The sequence below is a fragment of the Haliotis cracherodii genome, unplaced genomic scaffold, assembly GCF_022045235.1.
Source record: "Haliotis cracherodii isolate W230 unplaced genomic scaffold, xgHalCrac1.p SCAF_24, whole genome shotgun sequence".
Taxonomy (NCBI): domain Eukaryota; kingdom Metazoa; phylum Mollusca; class Gastropoda; order Lepetellida; family Haliotidae; genus Haliotis; species Haliotis cracherodii.
This window is the reverse complement of record NW_027266280.1, coordinates 8,112,729-8,124,273: the sequence shown is the minus strand read 5'-3', so window position 1 is coordinate 8,124,273 and position 11,545 is coordinate 8,112,729. Positions and strand designations below refer to the sequence as shown.

Genomic DNA, 11,545 nt, shown 5'->3' with positions numbered 1-11,545 from the left:
TGTACAATTTCGGTGTATGACATTCAGGCAAGGAGTTGGCAGAACCAATTGTTGATCTGTTTCTTCATGCATTTGAATCCGAATCTGCGTGTGTTGAAAACAGCTGTATGGGTGTTGGCTATGTACATTCTAGATGTGTACAGTACAGTAAATTCGCCGTCATTCGCTTGGTGTTCAAACAGTGCAGAAAAAGGTCGAGAAGAGCGGTAGACACTTTACTAATCTCGCCCTATTTCGCAATCCGTAGCATTGTATAAAGTATGAGTTACACGATGTTAAGATGAAAGATTTACAATCAAATTTAGTTTTTGTTAAACAACTCACATCAAGTGTGGGGAGGAATCAATATTTTAGTAACGCATCTATTACCTGGTGGTATCCAAGGGAAGTCACTCTAACCAACTGTGATCAAAAAGCATATGTATTTAGTGCTGGCAGCAAATTTACCATGTTGTGCAATCACAACATGGACAATTCTGAAATGTCACTTGACAGTTTCGTCAAAAAGACGAAGAGAAAAATACCATTAGATGATGAATGTGTCGAAGTCAGTAAAAACAAGAAAACAAAACACGATCCGTTCAATGAAAATGTTGAGTCTGAAGATTCTAAAATATCTCCGTCCAATGTCACTGTTGAGTCTGAGGATTCTATAATATCTGATGGCAAAGCAAATGACTTAGAACAGACACCTGTATCCATTCACAGCATTGATGTAACTCCACGTGTGGATGAAGACAGTCAAGACGACGTCGATGCACAGTCGAAGTTGTTGACGACAGTGACTACGAAATTGGATCTGAAATGGCGAAAAATCTCGGGTGAAAAGTTAGATTGTGACTACCTGCGACTGTATTCTCGCCGTGAGGCGGACGAGTTAATGTTGGAATGTGAGAGGGTGATTGAATATAACTCAGGACATCTCGCCAGGGTGCAGATCTTTGGCAAGTGGCATGACATTCCCAGAAAACAGGTATTCCAGAGAAATAACAGTGTGTGAATTAATATGTAAGGATAAGATATATGGATGAACAACTTCTTGTTACAATTGGGAGCGAAGTTCCGGTGTAGGTTCTAACACTGTTATCATGCAAGTGTATGATTGACAAGTATATGAACAGGTGTGAGGCAGTTAGTGCTGGGATGAGTCCAAATTTTCTACCCGGGTACCCACCCTCTATTACCCGACCCTAACCAGGTACCTGCAGTAGGCCTCAAGAGATAGGTACAAACTGTCAGATTGGGAAAAGTTTGCCCTCGCAAAATGAATTTAGATGCACATATAAAATGATCAAGTTTTATCTTCATTCAAACATATACAAGTCAGAAGGAATGGTTGCATAGTCAGAAAGAAAAGGGAACATTAGTGACTTGTAGTGTAACCATAGAGTTTTAGATAACTTTTGTCATTAAACAATATATCATTTGACTAACCACGGGTTTGGGTAGTCCTGTGGGTACCCAGGTCCTACTCAATACCCACCCAACACGAGTTACCCGTCCCTGCCCTAGAGGCAGTGTTTATACACTTGAGTAGATTGGGATGTAGTTATACTGGAGTGGAGATGCCTAACTGTTATGTTCACAAAAGGGTAAACATCTTAGCCGGTGAAGCCAGTTGTATAAACAAAAGGATTATGTCTGATTGGGGTCCATATATCTTATCCTTACCTTGTACTCCAACTTCTAAATGCCTCTCAAAGAAGTGAATTAACATAGTCAAGTTTAACTATCGACCGGTAACATTTATTAGTATATCGTCAAACAACATTACAAAATATACTGTTTTAGAATAGGCCACCATTTACCATTATAAAGGGTACTGAATGGCTTGGTGACCTGGGTCCTGGACCGCAAAGTATTCGCAATCTTACGACCTATCATAACTCTATAGTTGATCATAGACTTGAGAATGTCGTTGTGCTACAAAGGCTTTGTGGATCTGGCCGCTGGCTGCTTCCATGTCATTATCTCCCCTTACATTAAAATACTATTCTGATTGGTTAAGGAGTAGGCAATTATTTTCCATGTAGCCCGCTTGTGTTTATTCTCACCATTGGACTGTTTTATAATTTTTTTGAAACTACATTTCACAAACAGCTTGGGCACTTTTTCTGAAAATATGCATAATATTTAATGTATATGGGTATGTCAGTGTTTCTCCCAGCTCCTGGTGAACTGTGTCATAGGCTAGTTGACTCCTAACTTGATTGATACATAGCACAAATGTAAAGACGACTAAATATTAGAAATTAGAATTTTACTGAACATGATAATAAATAAAGTTTATCACATTAATAGATTTAAGAAATCTCAATAGGGCAATGGAAAAAAGAAAGATTTGTTTTTAGGTTGCCCATGGTGACTCTGGTCTGTCATACTCCTTCTCTGGAAACACTGTCCACGCCCGGCCATGGCTACCCCTCCTTGCCTCCATCAGAGACAAGATTTCAAGCGTCACCGGAAAGGAGTTCAACTTTGTTCTCATTAACAGGTTCATATTTGGTTGACACTTGTCCACCCTAAACAAATGTTGTGGTGTTTTCTGGGTTGGATGGTCAAGATGACATACTCTATGACTCAGAATTATAGTCAGTGGAGTTGGTATTTATGAAATGTCAAAATAGATATAAGGTTTTAAAAACTTCATTTTGCAAGCAGTAACAAATTTGAATACATCTCAAGAAGTCCTTTTTCCGCAAGTGTCGGTGGCATGTCAGTCAGAGGACACGGTCGTCATCATTTGTTTGCTTTTGTGCCATCCTGAGATTTAAAATTGTTGCAGGATATAACGTCAAGGCCATAGTCAAGGTCACTGCAAGTCATCGTATCTCAATTGCGTGGATCGATGATCATGTCAATCACTGGATTGTCTTGTCTAGACTTGATTATTTACAGACCGCTGTCATATAGCTGGAATATTGCTGAGTGCGGTTTTCAACAACAAACAAACAAAACAAGGTCACTGACACATGGTTAATGTCAATGACTTTCTCACTTGGGGCTTTCCTCCCACATTAATCTGACAAACGTTTATAGAACCTATAACACTGTCCAACACATGTTAAATCCCACTCACACCATCTATGACAAGCCACCCTTTTCCTCCCCAGATATAAGGATGGATGCGACCACATTGGTGAACACAAGGATGATGAGAAGGATCTGGTCAGGGGCCACCCGATTGCATCGCTGTCTCTGGGGCAACCTCGGGACTTTGTGTTCAAGCACCAGGATGCTCGAGGCAAGAATGCATCACGGAAGATCAAACCAGTCCAGATTGAGCTGCAGCATGGCTGTCTTCTGATGATGAACCACCCCACAAACAGCTTCTGGTACCACTCCCTTCCCCAGAGGAAAAAACTTACAGGGGTCAGGATCAACATGACCTTCAGGAAGATGGTGGTTCAGGACAGATCAAAGTCCAAGAAGTGATCCTGCGCCATGTTTCAGAACTTTGTGTTAAGAGAGGGTTGTCAGAGTAACATAAAAACACAGGCCCCTGAAGCAGGATATCAGTGATAAAGGGCTGATTTATTTCGTTCTGGTTCAGATTGAGCAGTTCAAAAGTTTCATGTTCGATGGAAATAGCCCCTTGCAAACATGGCCCAGACAATTTGGAGAAATTGGCCCCATATTTTAGACAAACAAAAATAACCAAAAAACTGAGGGTTTTATATCACACATAATTTCCTGAAATACTCGCAAAAGTGTCATAACTTACGCAATAAATTTGCTAAGGAAATCTATATTCAGACTGAGTATTTACAATATATTTTCTTAAAAAATACTGACTGCTTCTCCACTAGTTGTTTAAGATAAAATGAGAATAAAGTGACACTGAAAAAACTTTCATAAAATGGAAACTTGGAATTTCCACGGTCTATTTAAAGATAGATGTTGCAATGCACAAATGCCATGACAAGACACCAGCCAATTAGAAATTAAGAAAAACAAAACCCTGAAAACCATACGATTTAAGTGGTTAATAATGAGTAAAGTTTGACTTAGGTTTAACTCGTTAAGCACAACGCAGCCGATCCTCTGCTCAGCTCACGATCCCCACATGCTTCTTTTACCGCGAGGGCGCTGCGCCTCACCCATGACGCTCAGTCTTCTCCCCGCAGGCGAGAAAGTAAGACTCCCACCCTCCGCCCCAAAGCTTGTTAATTTTTTTTATTATCATTTCATGTTGTACATTTTAGTAAGGGAGGTACTTTTACATTGTTTTAACATAAAGAATTTATTGTCAACAAAATATTGACCTGTTCCCCAACACGGTTGTTTGTCTTTTCTTGATAAGGTGAGGTGAAATGGGGTTTAACGTCGCATCCAAGATTATTGCACTTATATAGCGACGTGCATGTACGTGTGTGTGTTTGTGTGGCTGCTTGTACTAGTCCGGACTGATGCCAATTTATAGTGCTAGCTCACTGAGATACCATGCCGCAGTTTAACATGAATACCCCACTCAGACACAGTATACTGACTCCGAGCCGGCCAGACAGGGTAACAACAAGTACCATCTTTTAACGTCTATTGGTATGATGCGGACGGGGATCGAACCCTGGACTTTCCGCTCTCTGGGCGGACGCTCTACCCCTAGACCATGGAGGCGGTCTCTCTTGATAAGAGTTAATCTATTGTTAAGAAGCTGCTCTTCACTGGTCTTTGTGCAACATGGTTATTTTCTCTATAACCCATGAGGCCATTTTCAAAATTGCCCCCAGGTAAATTTTGGGGCGTGAGGGAATGTGTCAATTTTCTGAAACATTATTTTTTTTATTAGTATCTGATATGTTCATGAAAATCAACTGTAGATTTGAATACTTTTTAATAAAAATACCATAACATTTTGGGGGTTTATTGGTGAGGTGAAACAGCATTTAACACTGTGATTACTGTACTTGTGTGTGCGTACGTTTGGTCCTGACAATTGCAGTTTTACAGTGCTAGCTCGGGGAGTTGACAACAATGGAACAAGTACCATCTGTTGGTATGACGTAGCTGGGGATCCAACAACTGACCACACCACCGACATAGGTCGTCGTGCAATTTGGTAAATTCAGTCGTGCCTATACAACAGTCTGAAGGTTTGCTTTGTGCTGTACAAGATGAATAGCCAGTAGTGCCTACTGCTGAAGTTGTGTGAGAATCTGTAAAAAAAATATTTCAGCAATGTTTGAACATGGTGGTGTTGATGAGCGCACCAGTGTTACACATGGCCACTAGTCTGAGACGGGTGAACATCTGGAATGACCCGTTAAGTTTCTTGCAAGGCCCAGTTCCTGGTATGTAACAAGAACTATTAGAGGTTCATACAAATCTGGAACATTTTCAAGGCTTTTTAGTTGTTTTTGGGCTGTCAACAGTTTTTTTTTAACTTGTAACTCGTTTTTACTCGTATGAACATCAGGATATATCAGTTTGTACAAATTTAAAGCTTTTCAAGCTATTTTGGTGATTTTCAAGGCTTTTCAAGGTTGATATTAAAAATCAAGGCTTTACAAGAGGAACCTTAAACGCCTGTATCAACTATATGTTAATAGTCTAATAAGAGCTTTTGACTTCCCAGTACATATTTAACTTAACTTTAACATGGCAAAAAGTGAGCAGGGATCACTAATTCCCTGACCTTGACTCGAACATATTTGTAAGTTCAAAACATGAAAATAATATTTTTTTCAGAAAATACACATATCAAATTCAAACAATGCATTGCACATCTTCTATTTGAATGGAAACTGTTCCCTAAATTTGAAGACTCCATGCAGTAGTTGTGAAGCTACAGATCGCACAAATGTTTTTTAAAAAAAGGATTTAATTAAAAACATGAAAAAAAGCTGTATACGGTATTGTTTCAGAAAATCCAAATATTGAAATCAATCTTTGCATTGCACCTCGCCTATTGGTATACAAAGTTTGAAAAGAATCTATGCAGTAGTTTTCAAGTTATAGGTCACACACAAAAATGTCCTTAGGATGGACTGACGGAATTGCTTGGTATAACTTATATACCCCTGGCCTCTTCAGGTCAGGGGTATAATAAATCAGGTTATTTAGGCAATATTCCAGCCACGTGAAGTCCAAGGGTGAATCTTGATGCATGCTTTTGGTTGATCCTCACTTTCAGAAATCAGAAAAATCCATGGTTTTGGAGTATATGAAATCTGGAGTAGTGCTGCGTTCCAACCACCTTAAAGGTCATCGAAGTAGTTGTCATGTAAAAGGGAGGTGAAGTGAAACAATTGAGAATTTTACGTTGAGGGGGGATGTTTGTGAAAGATCCTAAAAATATATTTGATAGAGGTAATTGTCAATAACACATTCTGTGTCTTTGAGCAGGTTCAGTAATTGAACGTTTTAGCAATATCTCAGGAGTTCATAATGTGCACACTTGTGGCCAGAATTATACCCTGGAAATAAATTGGTGAATTGTCACCAGGCAAGGTGCCCCATAGGTAACCATAGGAACAGGACCTGATTTGGTAAAATGATGACCTATTACAGTGGGGACATTCAGGACAACCATTACCACTGTGGCTGATGTTGGCAAGATTGCTACAAAAATATACCCGAGGTACATATTTGTATATGAATATATAACCAACACAAACATTTAATACAAACATGTATCCCCAATTCCCAAGGATTTACCATATATTTTTTCTTAACACAGGTTATAATAGCAAACATTTGAGCTGTGCAAAGGTGACTTGTACTTCAGTGATAACTGAACCAATGTATGAGCCAAGTATTTTTTTCAAAGCTTCAATAAACATATGCAATATTGAAATAAATTTTACTTTCAGAAAGTAACACTTTTCTCCAAATCTGAATTATCTTGGGGCCATGTGCAATTGGTTTACGGTCCAAGACAAATCTATGTAACCATGGTAATGTAACTACAGTTCTGGAGAAAATTATTAGTGCTTGCAGTTGTGGCTCTGTCTGACAGGACTGAGTGCCAAGTATGGCAATTCCGAACCCCAGAGCTCACCATGACCTTCAGTTGATGAGAAAAAATAACCAACAAAGTATTTTTATGCATATTCTCTATTAAAAGACTAAATTACTGACAATGCATGAAAAAATAAAATGTTATTTACTTGTTTACATGGTGATCATTTCGTGATCTGTTTCTATCTCTGCACTAAGTGCAGCAATCTTCATCTTCACTTCCTCCAGCTGAACGATCTTCCTTTTCCTCCCCGTAACGTCCCAGCCCTGAGACATGGCCCTCTGAAGGCGGCGTTTTATCTTGGAAGGGGGGACAACTTCGAAAGCAAGGGACCTCCGATACTTGCGCCTGCTCATGATAAGCTCTGGCTTCTTGGACTTATCTGGAGACTCAAACAATGTCTCCCACATGCGTTCCCCTGGGGCTTTATAGTTCTTGTTTCTGTACAGATCTTCTAGGTTTTCCTCCAAAGCTGCAGCTGCTTTTCTGCGACTCCTTGTCTTCTTGGGCTGTACTTCAGGAGCAGCTTCTTCTGGACTGCTTGTGCATGGAGGATCTTCTACGACAATATCATCAGGAGTGTGTGACTGGTAGCGGAAAATCTCCAGGGAACTCCTACGGGATCGCCTGCTCCTTCGAAGTGAAGACGTTTCTTCAACTTCCTCTTTATTTGGTTCTGGCTCGCTTACACTTAAGTTTTCACATTCTTGAAGAACAGTCGTTTCTATTGATCTCCGCTTTGACCTTCCCCGCCTTTTTTGAGCTGGTTCATCAACCACTGCTTCACAACCCACAACATTAACACATTTTTCCAGAAGGACTGTTTCTTTAAGGAGCGGTGAATTCACACAGGCTGAATTTTCACAAACAACTACATCCCTACTAGAGATACTACTCTGGACTTTCCAGACTGGCGATTGTGGCTCAGCTCGTTCATCAGAACTGGCGCTGTTCTGGCCAGAGGCAAGGAATGGACTGAAGTCTAGAGACTGTTTTGATACATCTTCAGCTGGGTGTTTTTCCACATTCGGAGTAGGCTGCTCTGAGAGCCCCTTCCTGAAACTGAACCATACAGACTCTTCAGCAGAACCAGACACGACATCAGCGGAAGAACCTGATGAGCCAGCATCTTCTCTCTTCCTCCACCTTCCTCGGTTCTTGGGCTTCTTCAAGCTAGTTGATTTCCTCCCCTTCTTTCCAGTGCTTGAAAATTTCTTTGCCAGATTACGGAACAAGTCACACACTTCAGAAGTAATGCTACGCTCCTTGCCTTTAGGTTCAGGGTGAGAGGACGACATTTGTTCCATTTCCGCCTCCTCAGCTGCCGTGTTGGAATTGCTGTTTGAATCTCCCCCAGTCTCCGATACCCTTTCAATGGGTTCACTCTCCACACAGTCAGTTCTGGCTGGAATGGGGCTTGCTGAAAATGGATCTCTTGTATCAGAACATTCAGGGATAACAGCAACTTGTGTCTCTGGATCTCTGTGTGTCACAGGTGTTGTAACTTGTGTCTCTAGGGTTCTGTACGTTTTGGGTGTTGACTTAGTGTCTTCACTTGACTCTTCCAACAAAGGAGCAGGAGTGTTGGGTGAATCTACCACACCTTTGTCTGAAGGGGAAGCATACGCTGGTGAGTCTAGGAGAAAGGAGTGAGTGCTTGGCTCACTGAGATTGTCCTCAACACAGCTGGTGTAGGAGGAGGTGGTGGAGGTCGACCTGTTGCTCCGCATCGAAACATTTACATGTCCCACGGACATTAAAGTTCTCTTAGTAGTCCCTGGGTCAACTGCAGGACTGCTAAAGATGACTTCTCGATCATCTTGATCATCTGTGTTATTGCTGATGTCGTCAACAATACGCCTTGGAGTACCATTTTTCAGTGACACTCTTCGGTCCTGAGGGTAGTCACTTTTGGTGTTCTCGTTGCTACAGCGATGTGACTTGGCTCTTTTTCTCCTCACTAAATCTGAGGCTGATAGTTTGTCATACACAAAACCCACAAGGGGCGACTCATGAACTGAATCTTGGGAGACGTCTGCAGAAACATCTTCCCCTTTCACTGGTGTACGGTCAAGCTCTGAGAGGTCCAGAGAGCACCTGAAGCGAATATTTTTCTTAAACTTTGCAAGATCAGGCGTACCAATGAGCAAACTGTCCTCGCTATCATCTTCACAGGAAGGGGGACAACCCTGGTCAACTTCCTGGCTACTGACTGGTGTGCCCAGCATAAAGGCGTCGTCAAATCCGTCAAATATTTCTTGAGATGGAGTCCGGACACATGGTAAAGCCTTGTAACCATGAGAACTCAATACAGGAGTTTTAGTTTCTGATCTCCCCAGAATCCTATCTTCAGTTAACGTGTGATACATGGTTGGTGTTATGAAGTTAGGTGACTCCTCAGCACACGGCAGTCTGGGTATCTCTATATCTGGGCTGTCACACTGACTTTGACCCACCATGTTTGCCCTACTTTCTGAGCTGTCAAACAAAACTGGTGCACTTGCAGCATCAGTAGATTCAGCAGTATCATAAGAGTCACGCACATCCTTGTTCACGTGAAACCCAATGTTGGATCTTCTCGATTTTCTGGTCCGCCTTGTATCTTCATTAACCTCTATCCAGAAGCTTCCCCCATCATCTTCATGTGCTATTTGTGATGCACTGAAGACAGACACATTCATACAGGTGATGTCAATGCTGTCTGGGCCCCCCCCCTCTGGACACTCTGTGTCCTCGTAGTTGGTGGGAGGTAGAGGGAGAAGGGGAACAGAGGACTGACGATGGAGCCGGATTGACCTCCGTCGACGTGCACGCTTTCCTTCTCTTTCACTCATCATTAGTATTCTGAAACAAAAAACAGACAATATAAATTACCATGATAACCTACCTCATTTGTTGTTTAAGACCACCCTCAGCAATTAATAATATATCAATTATGATAGCCACATGTAAATTATTGATAATGATTGAGGCTGGACCAACACAAACCGCACACTTAACCAATGGTTGATATAAAGAGCAATGATCCACACCATTTAAAATAGTGTGAGGCTGGCTACACAAACATGGGACTCTCAGCATGCTCAGCAATATAAACTGGGAGTCCAAGGCATTAGTTTGTTTTATTCTGTTTTTAACATTTTTAACGTCTCACACTGTAATATTCCAGCTATATGACGACGGCCTGTAAATAATCCTAGTCTGGACCAGACAATCAAATGGATTATATCATCATGATCATGTGCAACCATTCACAACCTGTGTTACGAAGACATGCAATCAACCAAGCCGCTAAGCCTGACAACCTTATCCATTTGGTTGGCCCTTACGACCAGCATAGGTTGCTGTGGACTAGTTCTAAATTGGAATCCCTTAAGCATCCGAGGCATTAGAACAGGGCTCTCTGTGTAACTACTGTACCAATATAAAATAGAAAACGTGTCCTTGTTTTTTTGTAGGTGATTGAGTAAAGAGTCTGTCATGGACTGTCCGAACATTTGACTGAACAAATCTGATCATGCTGATTACATGTATCATACATGGTTCAATTTAGAGTTTTGAATTAATCCAATAAACCCTATTCTTTTGCATACAATTTGAATCACAATATCAATGTCCTTATGGGTAAGGGATGCAACATATTGAGGCAAGCTATAACCCTAATGATCATGTGAACATGAAGGTGGTAAATGTGCCTTAGGCCCTCTCTTTCCTTAGACCATGTAGACAAATATAAACATTCAGTAACAAGAGATTTCTATCACACTGCAGATATAAACATTGATCCCTGGCAAGTCAGTTTCTAGTATTTCTACACGAACAATCCTAAGACATGTAACTTAAGAACTTAAAATGCCACTTCTTTCACCAGGAAGGAATGGAAGGCCTGTCAATTTGAGACACTGCAAGGGTCACAAATCTGCCCTGGTAGGGCCAATATACACTCTTTATGTTCACAAAACACAAGCGATTATCTAATAGGGATACTTTATTGTCATACCCCTTATCTATAATCATATGTGGCAGAGGAATGTAATATTTGGAACAAACTTGGAAGCCGATTAGGGTGCTGAGAGGCTGAAACTGGCGATTGAAAGGAGAAAAGATACCTGACCTGCATCCACGCCCATGTGTTTAGACCCCTACACCAGTCTGCAAGCATCAGACAAATAATTCATCAGTTGCAAACTGTGATATATAACTCTACAGTACATAAACAAAACAGGACTGGCAAAGTGCATTCTACATTCAGTATGATCTACGATTTCTTCTCTCTTCTGGGTCGTATAGATATAACTACTGCTTTTACAAATTATGACAAAGCTTTGGGCAGACGTCACTTTGATCGATTTATCATCGTCTTGTACACCTAGTTGGGGAAATATGGAATTCATAGAACTCGCCCTCCAACTTGTGCATATCAAGCGTTTAATAAAATCAAAATGGTGATAATACAAACCATGTATAAGAGCTAATTAAACACCATTTTGGGCCAAACATCACATCCACCAGAAAACACACAGCAACTGCACTTTGAATTTGGTGCAAAACCGCTTCCGGTTCGCAACAGAACCAATCAAATTC

The 11,545-nt window shown here is 41.0% G+C and overlaps 2 protein-coding genes across 3 annotated transcripts; one reads left to right on the top strand and one right to left on the bottom strand.

Annotated features, from left to right (window-relative positions):
* Positions 1 to 448: 448 nt before the first annotated feature.
* LOC139472388 (DNA oxidative demethylase ALKBH2-like) lies at positions 449 to 4,252 on the top strand. Its single transcript, XM_071254860.1, has 3 exons — positions 449 to 973; positions 2,352 to 2,494; positions 3,114 to 4,252. Exons 1-3 carry the CDS (start codon positions 449 to 451, stop codon positions 3,433 to 3,435), a joined length of 990 nt encoding a protein of 329 aa, XP_071110961.1. The 3' UTR covers positions 3,436 to 4,252.
* Positions 4,253 to 7,113: 2,861 nt separating this feature from the next.
* Positions 7,114 to 11,499, bottom strand: LOC139472383 (uncharacterized). Of its 2 annotated transcripts, XM_071254855.1 has the most exons (3): positions 11,421 to 11,482; positions 11,076 to 11,113; positions 7,114 to 9,805 (listed from the first exon to the last, which is right to left on the bottom strand). In XM_071254855.1, exon 3 carries the CDS (start codon positions 9,796 to 9,798, stop codon positions 7,114 to 7,116), a length of 2,685 nt encoding a protein of 894 aa, XP_071110956.1. In that variant the 5' UTR covers positions 9,799 to 9,805; positions 11,076 to 11,113; positions 11,421 to 11,482. The 2 variants fall into 2 exon arrangements, with proteins under 2 accessions (XP_071110956.1, XP_071110955.1); XM_071254854.1 differs by lacking the exon at positions 11,076 to 11,113 and having other exon boundaries at positions 11,421 to 11,499.
* Between the last annotated feature and the right edge of the window lie 46 nt (positions 11,500 to 11,545).

What these genes read in the sequence shown, in the direction of transcription:
- LOC139472383 (XM_071254854.1), bottom strand. Translation starts at nt 9,798, where the DNA reads ATGATGAGTGAAAGAGAAGGAAAGCGTGCACGTCGACGGAGGTCAATC.
- LOC139472388 (XM_071254860.1), top strand. Translation starts at nt 449, where the DNA reads ATGTTGTGCAATCACAACATGGACAATTCTGAAATGTCACTTGACAGT. An exon ending in ATGACATTCCCAGAAAACAG is followed by an intron (nt 974 to 2,351) that starts GTATTCCAGAGA and finishes ATTTGTTTTTAG; the next exon opens with GTTGCCCATGGTGACTCTGG. An exon ending in AACTTTGTTCTCATTAACAG is followed by an intron (nt 2,495 to 3,113) that starts GTTCATATTTGG and finishes TTTCCTCCCCAG; the next exon opens with ATATAAGGATGGATGCGACC.